The 25,894-nt window shown below is 39.0% G+C and overlaps 1 protein-coding gene across 1 annotated transcript in view; it reads right to left on the bottom strand.

Annotated features, from left to right (window-relative positions):
* Window positions 1–4,256: 4,256 nt before the first annotated feature.
* The window catches only part of PIP5K1B (phosphatidylinositol-4-phosphate 5-kinase type 1 beta), an 88,973-nt gene continuing 67,335 nt past the window's right edge, over window positions 4,257–25,894 (bottom strand). Inside the window, exons 15-17 of the mRNA XM_055791706.1 lie at window positions 18,581–18,675; window positions 16,591–16,708; window positions 4,257–4,995 (exon numbers count right to left, since the gene is read on the bottom strand). Coding sequence (XP_055647681.1) covers window positions 18,666–18,675 — 10 coding nt within the window. The 3' untranslated portion in view covers window positions 4,257–4,995; window positions 16,591–16,708; window positions 18,581–18,665. The remainder of the gene's footprint in view (window positions 4,996–16,590; window positions 16,709–18,580; window positions 18,676–25,894) is intronic.

Raw genomic sequence — 25,894 nt, 5'->3', positions numbered from 1 at the left:
GACCACAGAATACATTAGTGAAGCAAACAATTCCTTTTTCATACCTTGGTGGGGAGAGGGGAAAGCAGCTGGAAGAATGGAGGAATGCCTGTTCTTTTATGCAGCATTTGATCTAATAAAAGATGATGCTTATTTACATTCCTATGAGAAGAGTATGAGAAGATATTTTCTGGTATTATCCACAAAGTTCCATAGTGATTTTCCTCTAATCATTCAAGGTCATATGCGACAACTCTCACTAGGAAATGTTCATCTTTTTCTAATTTAATGACAGATCAATGAATTTGTGTAGATTAAATATTTTCTCTGGTATTAGATTTCACTTACCAAATATTTTAAAAGATTTTCAACAGTGTTCAAGTTAATGAACTTCACACTACCAGCCAGGATCATTCACATGACTTCAAAAGGGCCTGAGTTAGGGGTTAGCAATTTAAACAGATTTCTTAATGTTTTTCATCTTGATTCTCATCCCTTCAGTAAATGTTGTTCATACTACAGCACTTTGGTATCAATATCTTTTTAGGCTGGTGTAAAATAACTGTGAAGTAGTTCCAGATGCAAAATCACTGCACGGTCAGGCCCCATGCCTTCAGTCTGGAAAAAGCTGGTATCTTTCTTGTTGCAAGCAAGTGCATGTGTCACGTTAAGAAGGGGGGGTTCCTCAAACCCTTTATATTTGATCAGCCTATCATTTTCCCAAGAAAGACAAAACCTTTGTGTCCGACCAGCCTGTCCACTACCTGCATTTTGACAGCCCAGTGTTTCGGAGGGTGATTTGACTGACCTATTCAGGGACTGCCACTGACAGTGTCGCTGAGCCAAACCCCTTACAACAACGTCTCAAGTCTCCAGAGATTTATACAAAATGAACTTCAGCTGAAGACTTTTATTATACAAAATACAAGTTTGTGACAGAATAAGGTTCAAATACTGCTGGCGATAATATACTGACTGCAAAGCAAGCTTTAAACAACACAATAACAGCTAGCGTGAAGCTAGTCATGAAGTTCTTACCCAATAGGCATGTCTATGGAGGAGAAGACAGGTTCAGCCTGTTGACTGATCCCAGAAGTTACGATGGAGTCTTCCCTAACCTTTTCCCTCCTGTGCTCACTTTTTATACTTCGTAATATATTGCATATTCATTATCATACAAAGGATTGGTTAAAAGTTTTTTGCTTTTAATGGAAATTGATAAGCATCCTCAGATAGCACTGCTAAAGTTTTTCACTATCTACACATGCTCTCCAAGCAGGGTTTTGTTCTTTTTCATTGGGGTCTACTTGAACTGGAGGTTGTGATCTCTCACTGCCACTATTACCTCTGTCCTACTTTCACCTTATCAGTTTGGCCAGAACTTTCTCACTTGGAGGCTTCTTTCTGCGTAATTTACATAATGGTTTCTTTTCCCCCCCATCTGTTCTTTGTCTCCCATGGCTGACTCCCTTGATTAGAAGTCCTTTTATTCCTCAGCTTTGACAACCTTAGAAGGTGGGTCAGCTAGACGTAAACTTTCTGCACAGAAATGTTTAACATATAAACAATTTGGGAGTGTAGACAACAATTCCACCCCGTCCACCCACACACACACACGCCCTGCCCCGGCCCCTTTTGGACTTAATTTCAGTTCAAGACCAGTTCATTTTCTTTACATTTAGGTGGAGCCTGAGTGATTCTAGTCATATGTATTTTTGTTACTTATTGGCATCACATGGCCAGTGAGGTGTAGTAGTACCTTGACAGCAAGTAACTTTGAGATGGAGGTGTGTGTTAGTGTTACAGTGAGATCATCTCATTGAAGGAAAGCAATTTTGCCATAATTGTTGGCTCAGCAGCGAACATCTTCTCATCTTATTGGCTGTGTGGTACCACCAGGTTCCCATTCCTGCAAGGAGTGCAACAGATCCTGGCCGCAGGTCTCCACTCCGCTCCACACTCCGCTACTCCTATCAGCTGCAGAGAGTACAACAGAGCCTGGCCGCAGTGTCTCCACCCCACTCCATCCTCCCTTACTATCAGCATGTGCCAAGATGGCAGGATGTGTCACTTAAGGAGCCGTGGTAAAGCAGATTTTGTGCATGCCAACCATCCTGAAAGCAGTAACTGTATTTTACTCTAAAAAAGCTTTCTGTAATACTACACATCTGTTAGGTCCCAGTTTTCTCTAATTCCCCTGCCAAAGTAATTTTCCCACAGCATGCACCACTGGAAATGGGCCAGCAAATAGCTTCTATGAAGAACAGGTGGAGTGCACTACTGATTACTCTTTTATCGCTGTCTAGTATCAAGGGTTTGTGAAGACAACATGGAGTTACATGAAACTAAACTGCCTGAAGTATAAGCAAAGTCAAGAAAGCAGTTCTTGGGATAGGTGCTAGCATTTTCAAACCACTGAATTCTAGTACAAGGACATGAAGTTGTTTATTTTTTTAAGCTGAGGACAACTATTAAGTGCTACCACCAAAGGCAAAGCTCACCCCCTGAATGTCATATGACTAAGTCACAGGGTCAGATACACACATTCGGAGTTACTCCCTACCTTCCTCTAAGCAGACATTAACTTGTGCTTTTTCCTTCCGGGCAGCTTGCAAGGCCAGAGTATTCAGATACCACTGCACACAAATCGCCCACCTTTGTGACCTAATTCTTCAAATTTTGCTCCCTGTGGTGAGTTCCATCTATTTAGACCTGGAGAAATAGATCAATACGTTACTTTAACACCCCAAGGATTTAATTATGCCTTCTGTATATATTTTTTTACTTGACATGCACTGCCTTATCAGCTTTATGGATATGTTTAAATGTCTTCACATTTTCATCAAAGTGCTACCAATGCAAAACATGAATGCAAGATGAAGAGAAACTAAATCCTTAGTCACGAAACATACACATACTTACAAGCTCCTGTACTCTTTGATGTTTAAAGCTTTATACCATTTCATGTGTTAGAGAAATAAATGGGTTCCAAGTTGCTGGTCATTAACATTGCTTAGCTGCCAGGCAGTCACAGAAAAAAAATAAATAAAATTTGAAGTGCACATGCTTTAGAGAAGGTTTTCGTAGTGGACTCCATAATCTATACAGGATGTCCTTTTGCAAGTGTTAAATGACTGTTTTCATTTATAAATGACTGCATCGAAGGGTTGTACACAAAGGATGGCTCAGTCTCTGAACTGTTTAGTATAGACAGAATTGTTGCAGTTAAGTTGTGTCCCCTCTGGAGTCTTAAGGACAAGTGATTCAGACACTACAGCCTGCTAGGTAATGGGGGAAAGGTGACATGTATGTGCTTTATGAAGGTTAATCTGGGTTTAAATTACAAAATGTCAGTTTTTTCCCCCAAATAACACTAGTCAGAAATATCTACTTTGCACAGAGACACATTCTAAATATGCTATATACTGTGCATGAAGGAGCAGATGCTTCACACAGCCATGCAAAATGTCTTTGCTCACAGAGCGTGCAAGTTGGTCTCTTGCATTTCTAGAAGGAATGGTGCAAAAGAAGTACTTTCTGGGGATTAAGCAATCTAATTTTAAAGCCTGCAAAAGAGGTAATCATGAGACATAGGCTCCAAGTTAAGCCACAGGCTCTACATGCTTAGAGAGAACCCCCCCCCCCCATCTTTCAATTTCCCTATCCTGTGCATAATTAAGGAATAATACCCTCCTCCTTGTCAGGGTTATATGATTACATCACAGTGGAAAAAAAATCCCACAACAAAACCTTGAATGAAAATTATTCAGAAGTACAAAGCATAATTCTAGGAATTAAAAGTGCTGAATTCTGGTTTTGCCAAGGCAGCAGGTTTGCTATACTTACTCCTAGAATAAATGTTACTACCAGTAACTTTCATAAACTTTCAAAATGACACCTGTGTAGTTTTTAAATACACCGCCACATCAAAGCATGAAATCTTGGATTGATGGCTACTGGTGTTTGCGATTATCTCTCTGATGCTAGGGAAATTAAGGAAGAAGAACAGTTTCTAGTTATCTTAAAATGATTGCCCATACTGAAAAACCTAAAATGCCTTTATGAAGCAATGCCTGTTGAGTATGCTCCTTTGCCTTTCCTACCCTAATTTCAAGATTCCCCTGTTCACTGTAGACGTGGTAGAAGAAAAAGGCAGATGCCATGTTACAGAGTGGTTGTCATATCTCTTGAGATGCCTCTCAAGACCATCTCATGAAGGCAGAGAAATACCAGAACAGTAAGTCCTGTACAGATCAAGAGCAGATAGACAGCTGTGATAGTCTTGAGAACAATGTATTTTATTCATCAATAAAACTATACTTTACAGTAGTATTTGCTAAATAAATTATATAATTCCTCTTTTACAAGAAATAAACTAAAATCAAAAATATTTCAAAGACAATATATATACACAACATAAGGCCTTGTTATAAATAACATTTTTTCCCCCTTTTCACCAACAGCAAAAATATCTTTATAGGCTCATTTCCACATCGTATGTGCAGAGGTTTACCCTAACCCTTGTATGACATCAATTCCAGTTTCCACTGATGTGGACCTAAGTGATTAGAACTGAAGAGTCAAAACAAATGAGATTAATTTTATTCACCACTGTGCTTAGTTTTAAGTAGGTAAAGCAGATAATAATGTTGCTTATGCATAGTTACCGAATGCATGCAATCAAACTACTAGAGAGCTGGTAAGAAAATATCAGTTTCAAGTCCAAAAAAGTTGATTGGCAATATAGTAGAAAGCAGCCTGAATACACAGTTCTTCACAGTTCAGCAAGCAACGTCAGATGATAGCAGAGTGTGGAATGTTTCACATCGTTTTTGCCAAGTCCATCAATCCTTTCTATGGTTCAAAGGTCCTGACACTTCTTAGAACAAGTTCAGTTGATTATTACTCTTTGTCTATTAGGCTTAGCAAATTCCTCCTTCTTAAATGAGGAGTGCAGAAAGTGCTCTTCATTAACCACGGTCACTTCTCTCAGTTTTAGTCTTCGTGTATTTGTTACTGGGAATACAGAAATGACAAATGAAGTCAAGACTTGTGTGTGTTTGTTTTCTTACATAATTATAAACAGGTAACATCTTTCCTCCCCTAAACAGGCTGCAGCACAGTTTGCTGGCGATTACTTTCTTATCTTGCCCCCTAACCAAAAGCATTGGTCCTTTTTCTTGTACAATGGCTAGCTCCTATGGTTTTGCAGACATTGCAGTATGCTTACATTACATGAAACAGAACCACTTGCTGCTGCAAATCTGGACATCAGAGAAGGCAGTCCAAAATGAGAGTGCTCAGCAGCTCACAACAGCTTTTATTACCCTGCACAACTGACTGGGGCCTTTGTTACTTAAAACTGTTAGAGGAAAACTGGCAGTCTTCATACAACATGTATAAAAGTCCTGTTAGCTTTTGCATGATACCCTTCCCCAGTTGAAAAAATCATACCTATCCAGCTGATGTTGTAGTCAATTGCATAGCAATCATTCTATTTCACAAAAAAAAATATATTTACTTAATCATGTTAACGATTTAGTTTTCTACAGTATTTTCTACAGAATCAGCAGTTACATAAGAGAAATAGTTGATCACTTCTTAGCATCTCTATGGAGTCAGGGATCAACTGAAGACAAACTGTTCTCTTCCGAACGCCTTATTCCTATGACACAAACTAAGGATAAACTGACAGCTAAACAAACTATTGCAGTAAATAGAGTGCATCTCAGATCATGCAGCCAACATGGAGTAGGGCACTAAGCCAAAACAAAGACATTTGTAGTTACCTTACTCTAAAACCTTATTACAAGATATAACAAAGGCATAATTCCCATTTATTAAACAGAATTTTAAGGTCACCTTTATATTGTACTTTTCAATACAAACATTTAATTAACCTTTAAATAGTTCAACAACAATCTAATCTTGACTATGAACAACAACAAAAAATCTCCACAGGCATTTTTAAAGCTTATCTTAGAAAAAAGTAACCAGTAGATTTAAATCAGTATTTTAGTTATGACTTCTAGCGCTAGACCTTGAACCTTGAAGAATATTTCAGTATTGTGCTGTGGCAACCTTTAAACCTATTACTTTATTGTGCACCAGTGTTAGGGTGTTCATAATCACTGATGCTAGTGAGCACAGTGCTAATTTCTCAGAGGCTGTTCTCTCTTCTCTAGATAGCTGTGGTCTGGCAATGAAAGTCTATCTACTGCCATATTAGCACCTGAATGTGCTAAGGGAATAAAGTAGTATGTACTTACAGGACGCAGAACAATTTAATATGTAAAGCAAAATTGTTGGAGAAGTGAGTGAAATTGAAGACCGTGATATTTTAAAAAGAATATGACATAAAGGTAACAAGGATTTAAAAAAAAAAATTTAAGAAGCAGTTTGGCAGAAAAAGTTGAAAAATGCTAGTACTGATAAACAAAATTCTGTTTTATGAAGCCAAGATAAAATAGTCAAAATTTTCACTAGCACCATCTAGTTTCTGGCTGAAAGCTCAGCTCTGAATGACTTCAGGTCCATTTTTGATAGATAAAATGGTCACTTAGCACAACTAGAGACCCTCTGGCCTTACCACTACTTTTCACTCTCTAAGGAGACTAGTAGTATTACTGACGCTAGCTTTGTGCTACTCCTCTAATTTCATAATGCAATTGTGATTAGCTTATTCTTGTTCCCTTTGCTCTGATACTTCCAAAGCATTTCAGAGGGATCAGCAATGGAAAAAAACATCAGCAAAATCTGCATAACACAATTGGAGAAACAGACCTGACAGAAACACACAGCAACTGCTAACTGGGTGAGTCAGTCACAGAAATGCTGTTTGTGGTACTGATGCCATTTTAAGGAGGTTGGATTTTCAGATAGTTTATCTTTCTGTCAGGTCCAGTCCAGTTCTGTTCTGTGCAGATTTTTCTGGAAAAAACTCCCATCTATTTCAAGGCACAGGGCATGATCTTCTAAGCAACTCTGTACCCACTGCACAACTTCTGGCGTTACTTTGACTACAGATAAAAGAAACATAGAGCCTGAGTTCGCCCATAGCAATTGGGTCTGAAATGATAAATAATGGACAAATGACACTACAGAATGCATTCCTGAATCACTGTCTGAATGATATATACCCACACTGTGTGTATAGTGGATTTACAATGTTTGAACCTACTTGAGGCTTTTTGTATCAGAGCATTTTTGTGCTCCAGTTCTCTTTTCATGGCTTTGTTTTTGAGCTGATTGATTTCCTCATATGGTGCATGAAAAGCCCTGGGCATGAGAATGTGTAATTTAGTGACAATACGTGCTGGCATTTTAGCACTTGGCTTAGTCAGGTAATGTATCACTTGTAATCTGAAATTGCACCTTTTTAATCTAATCAAGTGCAGAATTCCCGTGTCTGATTTTCATGCCGGGGCGACTGAAATGTTGCTGTTACTTTGCTTCCTAAATAACACTGCTTCTGCAAGAACACCTCTGCCAAACTGCATTCATGTGCTAGGTTGTTTCACCTCACACCAGGTTTCAGTTTTTTAAGAGACACAGGCCTCTTTTTCCTCTCCTTTTAAGATCATGGATGGATACAGGGATAAGATAAGATAATACAAAGGAGCAGTTTCTGATTAAAACAAGTAGGTTTGCCCCCTTCAGCCTTAATTAAACAGGATTCTGCTCTGAGGAAAGAGTGCTTGATTGGTTCCAGTATGAGCACCTAACATTGTAAAAGATTATTCTGCTCTCAGGGAAAGGAAGGGTGTCTGTAAGGGAGGAGGCCTGAATTCCCTTCTCAGAGTCCCATGTTTTTCCATCAGTATCTTCAGTGGAAACAGGCAGAGATACTGAAGCCTCCAGAAAGACAGCAGCACATCAGAATTTGAGGTATGCAGCATTAAGCTTGTTTTTACTTGTACCCTGCCTGGGAACTGCTTTAATTTCAGCTGTGCTTGTTATTACTCCACAACAGCACCCTGAAGAAAACTACAACATGATTAGAATTGAATTAAATGTTACGAAAGACCAAGAAGCAAAATATTTCTGAACGAAAAACAAGCACCTCATCAAGAAGTTACAGTGGAAGTACAATCCCCTAGCCAAAGCTGAATCTGACTAGGATGCTTCATTCAGTCAAAGCCAGGTGGGAATTTTCTTCTCTGAAAGAAGAGTACATCCTAAAAGAAAAACCTTAGGGTGATAAACTAAAAATAGCTGAACAGGCGAATATATTTGTACGAGAAACTAACCATGAAGATGAGGAGCTAACCAGTAACCTGGCATTTGGCAGGGCTTGAATATGAACTGGGAAATGCTCAAAGAGACAGGCCTTAATACAGAACTATGCGAGTGAGAACAGAAGAGGAAGAGCACTGAAGAGCAAGAAAAGCCAGACAGTTTTGACACTTTATAAACAGGCATTTTATAGACCAATATTGGTAAATCTGCTTATCTATGCATCTACTGCTGATTTGAAATATAAAATCAATCTCCAGATATGTTTTAAGACTTCAAAATCCTATAATAAAATTGGCATTTGGGCTTAACCCACAATGTAAGTAATTATAAATGTAACAACATTATCTATGCAATTAATCTGACACAGATCACAGCTACACTAACCAGCAAGCCCAGCTACACTAAATAGGCTGGGCTTGCTCATCACCACAGTTGTTCCATTCTTTTATTTTACAGAAGCTCTTACCAATCCTTTGCAACCATAACTTCAGTGGTTGTGACTTCTAAATTATACACAAGTTCTGTAAGCCTTTCCTTCAACAACAGGAGGCAATGCTTTATTTCCATGTAATAATTCCTGTACTACCTAAGAATCTTCCATTATAGTTAAATATACAGAAGTATTCTCCAAGCAAAATAGTTCATTAATGAAATCCTGTAGGCAGGGCACATGTTTACTTATTTAAATCCTATATTTACCACCAAAAACTTAAGATGTACAGCATCACAAGAGAGCAAACTTCAGTTTGTCACTGTGCTATTTACATGTATGTTCTTGTCCCATTTTAGGTGTGAAGGAAATCAGGCCTAGTTGCAGTGAACCAATTAAAGTAATTCTTAAACCTTACTACTCTGATTTTACTGATATTGTAGTTTGTCAATATAATATGTCAGCTACCTTTGTAAGTCATTTCAAGGCTAGGCTAAGAAAACACAGTGGCGTACTTCATAATTGCACATGTCCCTCTTCCCTCTTCAGGGACAGAATGCTCAACTAAAGAACTTGGGAATTCACTGCAGAACAGAAGGAACAAGGTCATTTTAAGTTATTCTTTACTTTCTACATGAAATTACCACTTTTAAGGTTCTTTATTTTAGGTACTAGTCCTTAGTAACACTGGACTAAGGTCTTCTGGATCAGTTGCACTTGCTGATCTCTCGTAAGAAACTTTTGCAGGATTTGGCTTATATTTCCTAGTAATCAAAATCCATAGAACACAGTAGACTTTTGTGTTCAACAGTGTTAGCTGACATTTAAAGCTTTTCTGCTTATATATCAGCTGAAGGTGCCTGAACTGACAGCAAAAATATAGGCCTAGAGGGGAACTTAAGTGAGGAAGAAGGAAACACTGTTCTACTTGGTTTGTGGATTTCTACATCAAACTGCTAAATAGAAGAGTGTGAACATTCTCTGTTACTGGCTTATGTACAGGACACCTTCTATTGATCTCAGCATCTTTTGCTTCTAAGGATCTGATCTATCATTGTATTACATATTCACAAAAGCAAGAAACCTCCAATGCTTTAATTGTCTGCAAAGAAACATTTCAAATCTCCCAACTATTTTATATACCTGTTTCTATCTTTCTGCAATCTTTAATTAAAAATTAGAATTGTTTTAGTAGAATATTCAGTATTTGTTTCCCACTGTATAGTACTAGAATATTTGGAAATAATTTAGATTGGCTTATACTTACTACTCAGTACAGATCATGGTTATTTATATTTTATTAGCTAGGAAGAAGCTAGGTTTCTTAAGTTATCATCTGGGCTAAAAGATTTAAAACAAAATAAACCAATGGAATTTTAAAGTAAACTTGGATTTAAGGATGTTCCTAACAGTGCTGCTTAAGAGTGGCAGATGCACAAAATGCTGCTTTGCTGAACCTGGGCTTTTTTCAGAACTGAGAAACTCTGGGCCCAGACCAGCTGTTTAGTTGCAAGCTCGAGATGTCTCTGTACCTGTGTCCTGGAACAAAAATTCTTGCTCTGGATTTTGGCATCAGCTGCACAGTGTGAGTCTGCATGGTGTTCCCTTAATGCAGTGATCCTCGAACTTTTTAACCAGGGGGCCGGCGCGCAGATGCAGTGGCAGGCAGCCATCTGCGGCTGCTTGGTTTCCCTCCCCAACCCCCGGCGGGGGGGTCTGTAAATACCGGGGGCCAGATTGAGGAGCCTGGGGGGCTGTATCTGGCCCGTGGGCCGTAGTTTGAGGACCCCTGCCTTAATGCTACACCCTTAAACCAATCCTCTTACCTGTAAAGAGGAATTTTCTTTTTATAAGCTCTGCTCCAACCCCACATTACTTGACTGTCTGCGTCTGTACACAACACTGTTCAGACAAGTGCCATTCTAAAGCTGTTTTTTATAGTAAGTTAACAGAATGTCATTTTACTACAATGTCCTTTTTTTCATTCATGGGATCAAAAATTCATAGCTCTTATGAGGACTAAAATTTGTCCAAGAAGTCTAGCATTTCAAAGCAGGAGGCAAGGACATCAAAGGATTAGTGGAGTGACTGAAATTAAGCAAGTTAAGACATTTTTCATTATAACATCTAGCAGGTAAGCCTACAGCAGCTTGTCTTGCAGTAGGAACACAGACAAGGAGTATTAACTAACAGGATTAAAGGAAAATCTGGGAATGCCATTTAAAGCTACATTTTCTCCTCATGCTTTTACAAGGTCAAAATACACCTTGTAACCTTTTCAACTGAGGCTTAAATCAGCTAATGCAAACATTATTCATTTGCTTTATTTTTGAGACATAGATTAGCAATGACTGACGTGATCCTAGTGTTCTGAAAAACACGCGTATTTCCCTTCTAGTTTGCATTTAATCATCCTTCTATAAAAACAAACCTGCCTTCTGCTCAGCAGCAGTGAATAAAACTGCTAACACATCACTGATCCTGTAGCATTAGACTTTCCTAACCAGAGGCTAACTGTTGTTTCGTGGTCTGCTAAAGGATATTGGGGGGCAATAGGGAGTGAAAGATCAGTGGACAAAGTAATACCTTATTCTTCTTTCTTTGACAAACACCTCAGCATAAGTACAGGTGTCCATGTGTAAGTTACAGCTCATTTCCATAGCAATCTCAAAATAGTTAAGGAGACATCAATACAGTGTGTGGGACAGGACCAAGGAGGCAGAAGTAAGTAATTTCTCAGGATGAGCTTGCCACTTTAGAAATAACATGCGCTTAGCCACAGTATCCAATTTCCTTGAAGCTGCCAGCCATTGCATACCTAGACACTTGAGGTAAGTGCCGCTGCCGTGTCCTGATCATTGAATTTTGAGCTTGGATTTTCAGGGTGCAGAGGAAGGGTGCTGATAGGTCAAAAAAGCATCTACAATTCTCTCCACTTAAGATCTCTTAACTCGTCCAGACCTTTGCTCAGGAAAATAAACACTGGGTACTTGTATAACATCCAGAGTTGGGTTTTATTTGTTCTGTTGTTGGTGGTCAGTGGAATACACATACACTTACTGCAGTCTCCCAGAATGAGAGCATTCCCATGATGAATGCTTTACAAGCTGAAAACTAACTGAAGAGCTCACCATCACACCTGAAACTTGTAAGGACAGCCTTACAGAAGGTATTACCTATGCCTGTCACTAGATTTTCAGAGCATTCCACCATCCACCCTACAGATTTCAAGCTTTAAAAAAAGCACTTCACAGTGCTCAGCAGTGTTAATGATAACCAAGATTATTATATTATAAACCAAATTCAAAAGTTACCAACAAAAAATGGTTTCTCTTATGTGGGGCCAAGAGAACCACAAAACACAGAACAGCCCAGGCTGGAAGGGACCTCAAGAAGTATCTGGTCCACCTTTTGTGTGAGAAGGAGCCTGAGAGTATCTGTTCCATCACATCTTGAAAACCTCCAATGATGAGGACTCCACCATGTCCCTGGGGAGGTTGTTCAGGTGATTGATCATTCTCACTGTAAAATTTCTTCCATTGAAATGACACCTCTCCTGGTCAACTTGTACCTGTTGCCCCTTGTCTTCTTTCTGTGGTTCCTTTCAAAGAGAGGGCTTCTGTCTGCTTTGAATATGGGATAACATCTCCCCTGAGCTTTCTCCAGGGTGAAAAGACCCAAGTCTTTCAGTCTTTCCTCATGGGGCATTTTATCCTGCCCTTTGATCATCTTCATGGCTTCCTTTGGACCCTCTCCAGTCTGCACCTTGAATTGCGGGGCCCAGAACGGGAGCCAGTACTCCACGTGCAGCCAGAAAAGTGTTGAGTGGGACGATCACATCTCTATCTCTGCTAGCAATGCCCTTGAGGATGCAGCTCGGGATCCTGTTTGCCTTGGTTGCCGCAATGGCACTCTGCTGACTCCTGTTCAGCTTGTTTCCTCCAGAACCCCCAGGTCCCCCTCGGCAATGCTGCTGCCCAGCCACAGCTCATGGCCGGTGCTGGGCTCTGTTGTCCCAGGTGCAGGACTCTGCACTTGCCTTTGCCGAACTTCACACAGTTCCTGCGAGCCCACCCTCCCGGCCTCTCCAGGGCTCTCTGAAGGATGGTTCTGCTTTCTGACACCTCCACCTTGCCACCTGGTTCAGTGACACCAGCAAACCCAGCGAGGATGCTCTCCCTGCCATTGTCCAGATCGTTTATGTTTAACACAGGGCCCCGTACTGGTCCCTGGGGGACCCCACTTGTGACAGGCTGCCAGCCTGAGTAAAAGCCATTGACCAGCACCCTGAGTGTGGCCTGTGGGACACCTGCCTGCCCATCTCACAGATCACCCACCCAGGCTGTACCCTGACAGTGTGTCCAGGGGGAGGCTGTGGGAAACATGTCAAACGCTTTGCTGAAGTCCAGGTGAGGCACATCCACTGCTCTCTCCATGTCAACAGAAGATGTTGTTTTGTTGTAGAAGGTCGATCAGGTTACCTTGGCATGATTTGCCTTTGGTAAATCTGTGCTGGACTTTCCCAATCACCACCAGCTTCATTTGGCTTGTAACAGTTTCTAGGAGGACTCGTTCGACCACTTTCTCAGGGACTGAAGCAAGCTGATGGGCCTGTAGTTTCCTGGGTCCTCTTCTGGGCCATTCCTGTAGATGGGTGTGACATCTACCCTCTGCCAGGCGTCAGGAATGCCCCCTGATCTCCACCACTTTTCAAAGATGACAGGCAGTGGCCTCGCAGCAGTGTCAGCAACTTCTGTTAACACCCTGGGGTGGATTCCCTGCGGGCCCATCCACTGATGTGGGCTGAGCCCTTGCAGAGGGCCACTGCTGGTGGGTCACCATGTGCACCGTGGTAGCTACTTGGTCCTGTGGTCTAGGGTCCAGCTACGCTGGTAGAGACACAGGCAAGGAAGGTCTTAAGAACCTCTGCTGTGTCAGCATTATTAGTAAATTGTTTCCCTGCCCTGCTCAGTCATGGGCCTGTGTCTTCCCTGTGCTTCTGCTTAACTGCTTAGGTATCCAAAGAACCCTTTCTTCTTCTTGATGTCTCTGGCCAATTTCAGGTTGTAGCAGAGCCTTAACCTTCCTGTCTACATCTCTGCATACCCTAGCAAGGTTCTTGTAGTCCTCAGTGGGTGTATGGCTGCCTTTCCACAGCCAGTATGCTTCCTTTTTGCTTTCAAGCACATCCAAAAGCTCATTGTTAAGCCGCGGTAGTCTCGTTCTGTCTTTTTTCTTTCCCTTTGTAGGCAACAGAATGCTCTTGCGCTTCCAGGGAGGCTGTACTTTAAAAACTCCAAGCACTCACAAGCATCTTTGCCCTCCATGCATGCTTCCCATGGAATCCCTTGCATCTGGGCTCTGAACATATTGAAGCTAGCTCTTAAGAAATTCATGGCCTTTGTCCTACCACTGGTCTTAATTGTTCTCAGCAGGATCTTAAACTCTACAATGTTGTGATCGCTGTATCCAAGGCTATCTTTGGTAGTTATGTTGGCAAGTACGTCTTTCAGTTTGTGAGCAGTAAATCTAGCAATGCAGTATTCCAAGCTGGCATGTCCAGCACCTGCAGCAGGAAGCAGTCCTCACACATTCCAGGAATCTCATGAACAACTTGTGAACCACTGTGCTGTTCTCCCAACAAATGTTTGGGTAATCAAAGTTACCCATGAGGACCAGGTTCCTTTGGCCCAAGACTTCCTTGAGCAGCCAAAGTAAGGTTTTGTCAGCCTCATCATCCTGGCTGTAAGGTCAGTAACAGATACATAACATAAGATCCTCTGTGGTGACAAACCATCTTATCTTGATCCAAAGGCATTTGATAGAACTGTTGTGGTCTCCATAGCCTGCCTTCATATACTCAAATTTCTCTTTCTTTATGAAGTGCAACTCCACCTCCTTTTCCTCTCTTCCTATCTTTCCAAACACATTTGTAGCCACCCACTGTGTCACGTGACTCTTCACACAAAGTTTCTGTGGTTTCTGTCACATCACTACTCTCAGACTGGGCATGGAGCTCCAGTTCCTCCTCTCTGCTGCTCAGACTACTTGTGTTGGCAAACAGGCACTTGAGGTGGTTGGACTTGGGGTTCTTGCCTTTGTAAAGGGGTTGGGAAGCATTCCCCCCTATTCTAGTAGGCGTGCTAATCCACCATGTTGCTTGTGAGTATGTTGGTGTCACAGCTCTGGATCCTATCCCCCGAGTTCATTAGTTTAAAGCACAATTCATTAAGTCAGCCAATCTGCTAGCAAAGTTACTCTGCATGTCATTACTCATTTGTCCATTTGCCATAGTATTTCAGGATCTGTGAGTCCCTCTTAGCAGATGATTCATGTAAACATCATATCAGCAACAAGCCCAATTAACGCAAGTCCTACAGGAATAGGCTGATTTAATGGGCTACTGGAGGTCACAGTTAACTATTTCAGTTCTACATCTAATTGTCCACTGGTACTTGCTACTGTCTTGTTTCAGTGGAGGCAGGACAGACAACAAACCCCTTAAGTGTGCTGGACTATTAAATCAGTAGCTATTAAGTGGGTACTGTATATACTGAAGTGTTGCTTGCTAAAAAGAAAAAAAAAAGTGGTACAGCCTAGAGAAACTGCATGGGGATCAGACACAAACATGTTCCATCTCAACACAAGAAAAAAATTTTCAGGACAATCAATCACTGGAACCACTTCTGCAGGGATGTGGTAGATCTAGCCCTCATCACTAGAGGTTTTCAAGATGCAATGGGACAGGGTGCTAGATAATCTCATCTAGGCTCCGTTTCCCACAAAAGGTTAGACCAGATGATCTCCTGAGGTCTTTTCCAACCTGAGCTGTTCTATGATTCTATGTTCTGGATCTCTTAAAGACAAAAATCAGGAAACTCTAGAGGTAAGAAAAATAAAGAATGCAGTGAACTTTTATCAAAAAAGGAAACAACTATGCCTGTGTGAAACATCTATTAGAAACCTAATGAACAGACTTTCCTTTTTGACCCTACCCTTCCTCTCTAGTACAATTCTTGCCATGTAAGTCACAGACATTTTTTCATGAGAACACAGGGAAGATATTACCAGGATAAGACCAGAATTGTTTGATTTGTGCTTTAGGAAAACCAACCTTCAGAAAAAAAGCCATGCTTAACACACCTCTCTCTTGATATTTATACTGAGATTTTAAAAATGGCCTAAAAGGGCTTTTAGCATTTAAGCTAATTTAGCATAATTTAATTTAATTTAGCATAATTCAATTCAATTTAGCATAGAAGAGCACAAAACCTCGATTGGAACTGGAGTTGGGTACCTATTGCCTTTATGTCTGTGGAATGTGAGCTATAGATACTAAGGGAATTTTTAAAACACAGGCGACATAAAGACAACCAAACACAACAAACTTGAGCTTATCTTTCAGCAGTCAGATAAACTGCTCAATAGGAACGAAAACAGGAAAGAGGAGATAAATTTTTAATCATATTCCAGCCACCACAACTGGACAACCCTTCAAAGCAGAAAGTGGAGCCGTTAATGTACTTCATATTAAGCTCTACTTCATTGGCTTCAAAACTGCTGATGTAAACACAGAACCTTCGTCTCTGAGAAAATTTAATTTCTACATTGTGGAATATTCAACATGAAGAGGAAAGACTTTTCTTTATTCTTTTTTTTTTATTCTTCTCTTACGGAAACAAATAATAGGGAAAAAAACCCTACCATCAGAGAAAAACTGGAAGGCATTTTGTCATACTTAGCATACATAACACAACAGTTAACAGGCACATAGATTCTTTAAGGACTTGCTTTGGCAAGGTACTTAGGCATACGTCTCATATAAGAAATACCTAAAAGAACCTCTGGATTTTGAAGTTAAGCATGTATCTTAGTCACTTACTGACCGTGAATCAAAGGAATTAGAGGGGGAAAAGCCCATCAGAAACAGTTCGACAACTTACTAAGTAGACATCCAAAACTGAAGCATTATCATTTTCCATTTCCAGCGTGCTTTGTTCTGAAGTCAAATATATGGCACTGTCTTCTAAAGTGAAAGTTGAACTCGAAGGTAACCCTTTACTGCAAAGAGAAGGGAGACTACAATCAACCAAACCCCAAAGTTACAGAGTCAGTTATAGCTCAAAATTTTAAAATAAATTTCTCTCTTGAACCTAAAAGCTTCAAATACTTGAAAAGAGGGAATATAAATGGCAAATATATATGTGCTGACAATGGCTAGATAATTGGTAGCTCATATTTGACTAACATACCCAAACCACAGTTTCTATTTTTGCATTAACTAACATTTTATGAGGAACTAATACTGTTCCTGAACTCTAATGTTTACTTAAAGAATGAAACTACGTCCCAGTAAGTGTGGAGTAACTTCATTAACTTCACATTACACATGGTGTAAGTTTTGGCATCATTTCTTAACTCACAATAGGGAAAAAAAGATTCAGTAATTAGGCACAGGAGCATTGAACTTTCTCATGCAGATATGGGATCACTTGCAGCCAACAGTTCAGAAGGGAAAGTGGGAGAAGAACAAGAGTACACTGTAATAGGTACAGCTCTGCAAGGAAGTGACATTTACAGAGCAAGTGCACTGTATGATTTTATTCATAGATATGATTTTTTGTTCTCTGCTACCCAGAAAGAATGTGAAACTGCAAATGCATCTGCACAAGAATCCACATAATCCATACCTGGAACCAGAAAGCTGAAAGTCTCAAAGGTGTTTTAATGCAGTTAGGTGCTCATTTTATCCCCTGTCCTCACTAGCTGCCAGAAACTAATACTCCAGGCTGCCTTGAAAATTCAACTGTCAGTTTTGCAGAGATGTATTTTAAAAGTTCTTAGGTATTTATTTACACGCAAGGTGAAAACAAACAATTCTGCATTCTAACTGTCTATGAAAGCATGATTACAGCCATCAGTCCAGAAATTACTAACCTTCCCCTCCCTTTGCAGTACTTTGTAGTTTAATTATGTTTCAGATGGAGTATAGTATCAGGAAGCACAAAGCTAGCATGCAAAGTAGAAAACAAATTCAAAAGCTCAACAAAATAATGAATCATCAGTCACCCTCATGTCATATTAGTATTAAGTGTACAGCACTACATTTGCCACATTACAATGTTCCTTTTATTATATAGCGTATTAGACGTCTTTTCAATAGGAAGACTATTTCTTCTGTCCCTAGGGTGACCAAGCTCCCACTGTCTTAGTAGCAGTTTTCTCACACCTGTTACTTGTATTCCACTGAGTAACATTTCAGTCACATCAGTTTTCTGCCAATGCTTCATTTTACTGAAGTGGGGAGGGCAGACAGGGAGGGAAAAAATGGGCTGCTGCCGAATGTTAGACTGTTTTATCATCTCCCACAAAATAAGCTCTGGCATGACAGATGCTACTCTTGTCGAAAGGGGAGGAGGCGTGAAGGAAGACAGCCACTTTTGCCTGCAGAATTTTGATTTGCGCTGCGGCGCAGTTCAGGCCTCTGAATGTGCAAAGGCCAATATAGGAAAACGACGTGACACAAGATGAATGTGCAGTGAGCAGCTACTACAGCTATAAAAATATGCAAACCCAGTGGTCAACCTTTCCTTCTGGAAAACAGCGCTCTGTGTTACTAACTGTAAAGCAAGTTGGGCAGGCTGTGGTGTATACCTGGCTTTTATTCCTGCACTAGGTTAGGTTTAAAGGCTAAAAAAAAATAAAATAAGTTATTCCTTTCATATACACATCAGGCCACATCACTGCCACCTTTGCTGCTGCTGTTTTTGACTTCTTTCACTTCCTGAAAACCTCTGGAACCTGTACTCAAGACAAGCCGAGGATTCTACAGTTCACACCAGTGGCATTTTATTTTACATCCTTCACGTATCAGAAGACTAAGACCTAGTCCTGCTATTTCAGTTTAATTCACTGGCTTACTGTGTCACTTACTTTTCTTCCTCTCTTCTCTACTTTTCCATTAGAAGGCACTGTGCTTCTTTTGCTCTTTGTTAAATTATAATTTATGTTGCTTGCTTCACAGCCTGCTGTGGATAGCAAACAATAGCAATATGAGTTCAGCACTTGGTCTTAGGATTGTTTAACTACTGGTTTTACTTATAAAATGTCATGTCTTCTTCCCTTTGTAGTGTACCTCTTTGTTCCCCTACCTGTTACAGAAACACACTATACAGTCAGTCAGAAAATGAGAATTGAAACAAACCCAGCATGTTAAGAGAAGTCAAAGAGAAATTCTTACGTCATAATTTGGTTATTTAGTAGTGTAGTTCCTAAAAGAGAGATTTAATATACAGAAACAAATAATATAGAAAACATATATTAATATACAGAAAGAAAAAGGAGAAAGGGAGCAGAAAAAGTACTAAGATACAGTAATCTTACATACAGAAAACCATGAGCAACTGAAGTCCCTTGAACAAAATCAGGCATGAGAGATGAGAATGAAACAACACAGATGCCAGTCCACCTATTTTCTTACAAGCAAAGATCCACAACTTATTTGCAGATAGCAAACTCCTTGCTGCTATGACTTTCAGACTGAAAAATTAGAGGTAAACCCTGCAAGTAAGAAAGCATTTCCTGCATGAAGAATTGTTTATTGAAAGGAGAAATGTAGGAAAACTGTTGCAAAACAGAGCTGTCATTTACATTAAGTTCAATAACTGGAGGTTTTTCTCTCTTTAAAAGAACATGAACTGTCCACTTTGGGAAGCCAATCTGTAACATGTATAAAGGAGAAACTGGAAATTCGAAGTCACTGCCATGTTCATTTGCATCTGGAGCCCATGCTAATGTCAGTATGAAAGCAACTGCTTTTGCCAGGAGCTGAATGCTGTGCTGCAACTGTTGTATAATGCTTATGTGTAATAACATAATAACACCTTCTTAGTTAGGAAAAATTTTCATGGCAGAATATAACAATCACTTTGGCTTTTGTACTTGCCTTACAATGACAGCATGAAGAACATGCAGCCCAGCTGGCTAAGTGACTATGAACTACATGAAAACATGCATAAGAACAAGATTTCCAATTTTCCTATGAAAAGGGGGAAAAGCAAGAAGCTTTTTTTTTTTTATGGTTTCATCCATAGCGTCAGTGTGGATATCATTTTAAGAAGCATAAAACATTTTGTCCTTATGCTGAAGTGAGGAAAGCCATATTTTGACCTTCTAAATCACACACTAAAACACATTTAAACGAAAACCAGGCCTGAGTTCTCTTCCTCTTGAGTTGAAAATAAAATAAATCCTTCATTTTCTGAAGTCCTTCTAAAATACTCTTTTGGACATGAGATGCAAAAAAATCCTCACTCAAATTAGCTCAAAAAGGTAAAGATAGTTAGAGATTGCTACTTGCAAATATGAAAAAATTGGGTGTTGGGCACAAGATCTTCAGTAGAAACAACTAAACTAGACTGATCTTCTGCAGATTTGTAGAACAGTAACTTTTACACATTTTAATCTACGGATCATATAGATAAGATCATATTAAGTTTCTAAGGAATAAAGGAAAAAAATTACAACTTGTCAAGGAGCTAGCATAATCAGGCAAGATTATCTGAAATAATAAAATAAAATAGTAATAACAATTAAAAAATTAAATAATAATTCAAACCCTCCCAAAGTCTAATTACTATTTCTGTACTTCATATTTTATTTGCACTAAACTGACATGACAGCTTTAGAAATTAAACACTTCTGTTTTCTTCACGGAAAAACAAATATGCCTCATCATAATGTGTCTACTTGCAAGGCAGCATGCAGGACAGGTAGAAGTTCTTCAGTCTCCTTTCCAAGCCATTGCACAGCCTTTGAGGAATGGCAGAAACAGTGCCAGGGAGTAACAACTGGCCAAAGCAGAAGTCTAAGCTGTATTTTGATTTTAGTTGTTTGGCATTTTTCTTCTCCTACAGTGTGAAGAACAGCTCTTGTAGGAATGTAATTAGCAGCTTCTTTCAAATGAGTCACTGGGTCTCCCCCGTTGTGAAGAATTGTAATAGAAACAGGCTTTGATGTCTATCTTTGGAAGTCAAATATGCTTTCCTGTAGCACATCCCACAGAATATTTGCCCCCTAAACAGCATGCATTTGCAATGTCCAATGTGTTTGACAACTCTTATATAAGCTTTTGAAAAAAATTACCAGCTCATTGCATCATGACTTTTGATCTTTAAAATCTCTGTGTATAAAGTTATTCAGAAAAACATCTTGTAGGATAAATGAGCAGTAAAATTATTGTTCAAAGGTACAACTCAATACCAACTGTTGCAGAAATTCTGTCCTCTATACATATAAATGTAAACAGGGACAACAGGTATTTATGGACCCGTTGAACTAAATGCATTAATTAGTCTGTTTACAATGTAGAAATATTAAATCACCTCAAAAACAACCTTGGATTTAATTTTTATAAATTATATGTGTGTCTGGAAAAAAAAAAGAGGTAGGTGAAATATAATAAACCTCCCTTGTAATATTTCTCTGATACTGCTGACAAACTTCAGAACTACAGACCTGAAAAAACAATAGATATGACTGATCTTCTGAATATTGCTTCAGGTGAAGGAGTCTGACAGTAAGTTTGTGCTACTATACTCACACCGATGGCAAAACATGATGTGAATCAGTAAACACATCAAATTCATGACACCTTTGCACGTGTTAATTAAAATCATGAGACCTGTAATTTTCGTACATGACATGCATATGTAGTTGAAAAGAGATGGTGCAAGCTATCTGAATTTAGGAACTTTGTCTAGATTACAAAATACTGAGTAATAAAACCCAAATCCACTGAGGTACACATCAACATGTATCAGCCCTTGGAGGGATCTACAATTGGAAGTCTGTCTGAGAAGCTGCTCTGGACCTTCCTCACCAGAAAAAACTATGGTTATGAAATGAAACTTGGAAGGATGAGTATGGAATACAAAAAGGAGCATGCAGAGGGACAAATTCAGTCAGGAAACATTTGCTTATGTATTAAATAATAACTGTTACCATTGGAGTTTCACATGCATGTCTGTGTATGGTAACTGAACAATAATTCTAAATTTCAAGTTAAAAAAAAGTATAGGTATTCTTTCTACTTATCAACAACCGATTTGTTTCCAGAAGCACTGACTAAATAATTTATAAAACTTCTTTTTTCTGTGAAGGAAATGACTTATGATCTTTTTAGGGCTCTATTAAAACAAGTTACAACAAAAAGTGCTGCAAACAGGGCATCAACAGCTGAATGGGATCAGATCCAATTAATTTAGTAAGCACAGATGAATGCATTCCTACTGCAATAGATACGCAGAGATCTCCACAAGAAAGTTTACAGCAACATAAGATGCTGCTTTTAAAATGTACCAAAAAGAAAAAAAAAAAAGAAAAAAAAAAAGAACCAAACAGCACACTGTTCAGACTGCAATGTCAAATTATGTCCCTCTATTCATCCTGCATAAGGAGACAAAGGATCCCATCAAATTAGGAAATGTGAAAATGATAGCTCCCTCTTTAAACTGATGTTGATGAAGTTTATGATAATTCTGCAGACTGGCAGCTTATGATATGGTAGTATGTCTCAAGGGATGATAATACAGAGTAGCAACGTAATGAAGCAACATTGTGTATTTCATGATACTGCAATTCACTACAGCTTGCAAATTATGGGAAGGCTCACTTCTTTCAGATATATAGTGCTGGTTTTACACTTAAAACAGTGAGATTAAAAAAATCCATTAAAAAGTCATATATATATTTGCTGGTGAAGGACGCATTATTCAGCTAATATTCCTTCCACAGGGCTACCGATATCTGTTCCCCAACAACTGCTAATCCCAACCACCTGACAGTAAGGTCAGATAATGTCACAAGTACCAGGACAGTCTCAGATCTACATTGGCCTGCCACAAACAGAACATTAATTTTCCAGTAGGTTTTTATTCTTCTGAATGGGTGAAGGCACCTTGTGATCATTTCACCAAAAGAAGGGTGCCTCAATCATGAAAGTGAAGCAAACCTTGGAAGAGAGCAAAGTCTTCTCACTCTGCCTCGAGGCTGCCTACCTATATAGCAAAAGAACTGAGGAAAGACTTAAAAGCAGGAGGTGACGTCTCTTTGTTGCTCACTAGAACTTTTACCAGAAACTTCTAGACAGTAACCTTGAGCAAAAATAAATTAAACGGGTATGATGTAAACAGGGTGCTATACTTATTTACTGTTCTCTCTTCTAGTATTATGTCTGCTTAATATGCTGTTGAGTTACATAGTGGTGGTGCTCTTTCTGGTGATGTTTTAAGAGGATGAACTTTTGTAACAGGAAATAAGGTCATTTATGATATCTCACAGGCTACTTTTCTGAAAAAAATTATGTACCTTTTACACATCAACATGTATCTATAGGCTTAGAGCTGGAACAGGTGAAATTAAAGGGTTACTCAAGGCTAATTACAAAACATCACACTGAATCACTTACTCAAAGCAGACTGAGAAACTTCCCTTCACAGGACTAGTCCTTGAGTCTTTGTTAGGTCCTTCTTCCATTGTCAGGGTCACTGACCTGTGCTTTTCAGGACAGCACTGGTCTGCTTCAAGGACAGAACCTCTGCTTTATGAAATACCTGCCTAATCTTACAAAAGGTTTCATTAAGGATATACTCCTGCTAGGTCTTCTAAAATAATTATCCTGCTACTGCTTTCTTGCCACCCTTCACAGCCAAATTATTGAAAATTATTCAGAATATCCAATATGGGCAAATATACTATGGCAAAATATTAAGTCTCTAGTTTTGCCACAGTTACTAATAATTTCTATTTGGAGTTTCTAGCCTTTATTTTATACACAAGCCACAGAATATCAGTGGGCAAGCAAACAGTTTACATCTGAGAATCAGTCAGCTCTCCTTGCTTTGCTGGAGTTAATATCTGTTCTGAATTCTTGCTATATGGTATTTAATATTGAATCTAAATACCCACATGAAGAAAATACTTAATACATTAAAAGTAGTTTCACATGCTTAAATAATAGATGAGTAGAGCAGAACTATAACCCACAGACTACTTTAATTTTTTCCAGACTCATACATTATTAAGCATTCTCTTTTAACTCAATGACTAAGATTATGTGTAAATGGCTCAGAAAACTTTAAATGGAGAAAGAACTGTATTTTTTTTTCAGGAAATCTAGATGCCTCACTGATCCCTTGGTACTGATGCTAGTTACTCTACACTTGATACTAAGGACTGATAATCTTTAAACATTTACACTGAATTCCAGGATTACTCAGTATTCTTCTGGCTATGAATAGTAATACTACAACCAAAACTTCAGTGAAAAGCTAGTAGGAAAAGCAAATTTCAGATTAATCTTTTTAAGACTATGAACTCTATGCAATAGAGATCATCATACTAGGTGTATGTATGAGGCTTAAACCATTAAAATTTAGACATGCCTTAGTAAATAATTGGTGCATCATCCAGATGTGCTTTACACTTCACTTTTGAAGTCTGTGGCTGAAATTTTGTATTTTGAGATGTGTCCAGGACAAGTACTTACATGGCAAGAAAGATTATCTCTTCTATTCCTATGAACACTTCATAAACCAAGTACAATAAACCCAAATACTAACTTCCAACAGCAACAGAGAAGGGGGTTTTCTGTTCACTTAGATGACATTGTTTTCTTCATACCAGCCTGTATCATCAAGAAAATACCAAACTGTAAGGTTAAATGCAATATATATTAGCCTTTGGCCCAACAATGGTTTTTTTTGGTGCTTCTTCAGGACTGCAGGTAGCAGTGTTATGCTCTTTAAACCAGTATGCTTCCACCTGCTTTTCTGCTATGTTTCTTGCTCTGTTAACCTTGTCACAGTATTGTTCCAACAAAGTATAATGGAGAAGTAAATAAACATAAATTGTTCACTTGATTAAGTACCCCTGAACACTTCTACACATTAGGCACTAGTATTTAGATATGTTATTAACTACTACAGCTGTAATCCTATAATAGGAAGAAAAAAAAATGACAGTACACCTTAAAGTGTACAAAGCTCTTCAGATACAACAAAATATAGCTTCTACCAGCACATTAATGAGATTTACAAATTACAGCCTTTTTTTCAAATTAAATAACTGAGTTGAAACTGACATATACATGGAACTTCTTCATAAAAGAGTAAAAAAAATTCTCATAATTAATCTCTTAACAGCAACACACATGCTGTCAGCAGTTGATAGCTAGAAGTTCAAATTTCTGCAACAGCATCATTACAGTTGCATTGATTGCCAGTTTTAACGCAGACTTTTGGTAAGGCAAAGACAAACTGGGGGGGAAGCACAGGAAAGAACAAGAGAAATCCCTATATACACAGTGTATCAGAAAGAACACTTCAGCTGAACAGAGGTTTTTTACAATTTCAACAGTGTACTGAGTTCTCATCCTTAATTTTTAGACTGGAAAATAAAGAAAAGCCAAGCAAACCACCCCATTTTTGCAGTTACTTTCTCCCATTCAGTAATGGTCAGCCACAATGAGTGTGCTCAACTGTGCTGTTGCCCTCTTGCTAAAGCAGTCTGTTTTATCTTGGTTCTTAATTGAAAAAGAAAAAAAATAGCAAAATAATTCCATCGCAGGAGTATTGGGAAAGCCTTGTTTTTCTTTAAGCCCCAACTACATGTTGCTTCAATCATAGTCTAATTTTCTTTTTCCCATGGGGATTCCCCCAGTGTCTCACTGCATCTATTACTAGCATTAGCGCATTCAAGCTTTCTTCCTCCACCTAGCTGCTTGTTCTCATGAAGCTTGCACGAATTTAATTCACTTTGACTCACATTCAGACAAGTCTGTCTAAGCTTCAGAAGCTAAGGGTGGTGAGTGAACAGACAGAACATTTAAACTTAACACACAGAAGTTTGTTTACACAGAAAACCAGACTGGCAAAAGGTGTGATTAAGCACTTCTTACAACAGGAAAATGAATACCTACAAATCCCTTCCACTCCCAGATGTTTCTAAGCTGTCTTTGAAAATGAGACACATCAAGTCACGGGGCATTTCAGTTCTAAGTTTGGTCATTTCAAGACATTTTGACAGTGTAAGAGAAAAGAAAACCACAGCCCCTCAAAGCCTTCCAAAATTTCAAGTGGACTGCGCCAAAAACAGCAGTGCAAAGGTAAAGCAAGCAAACCCTTGAAAAATACACCAAATAGCAGAAAGAAGAGGAAAGAAAAGGCAGAAATCCATACTACATACACA

The sequence above is a fragment of the Falco peregrinus genome, chromosome Z (assembly GCF_023634155.1).
Source record: "Falco peregrinus isolate bFalPer1 chromosome Z, bFalPer1.pri, whole genome shotgun sequence".
In the NCBI taxonomy this organism is placed as follows: Eukaryota; Metazoa; Chordata; class Aves; order Falconiformes; family Falconidae; genus Falco; species Falco peregrinus.
The sequence above is the reverse complement of the archived record's forward strand: the minus strand, read 5'-3'. Positions and strand labels throughout refer to the sequence as shown.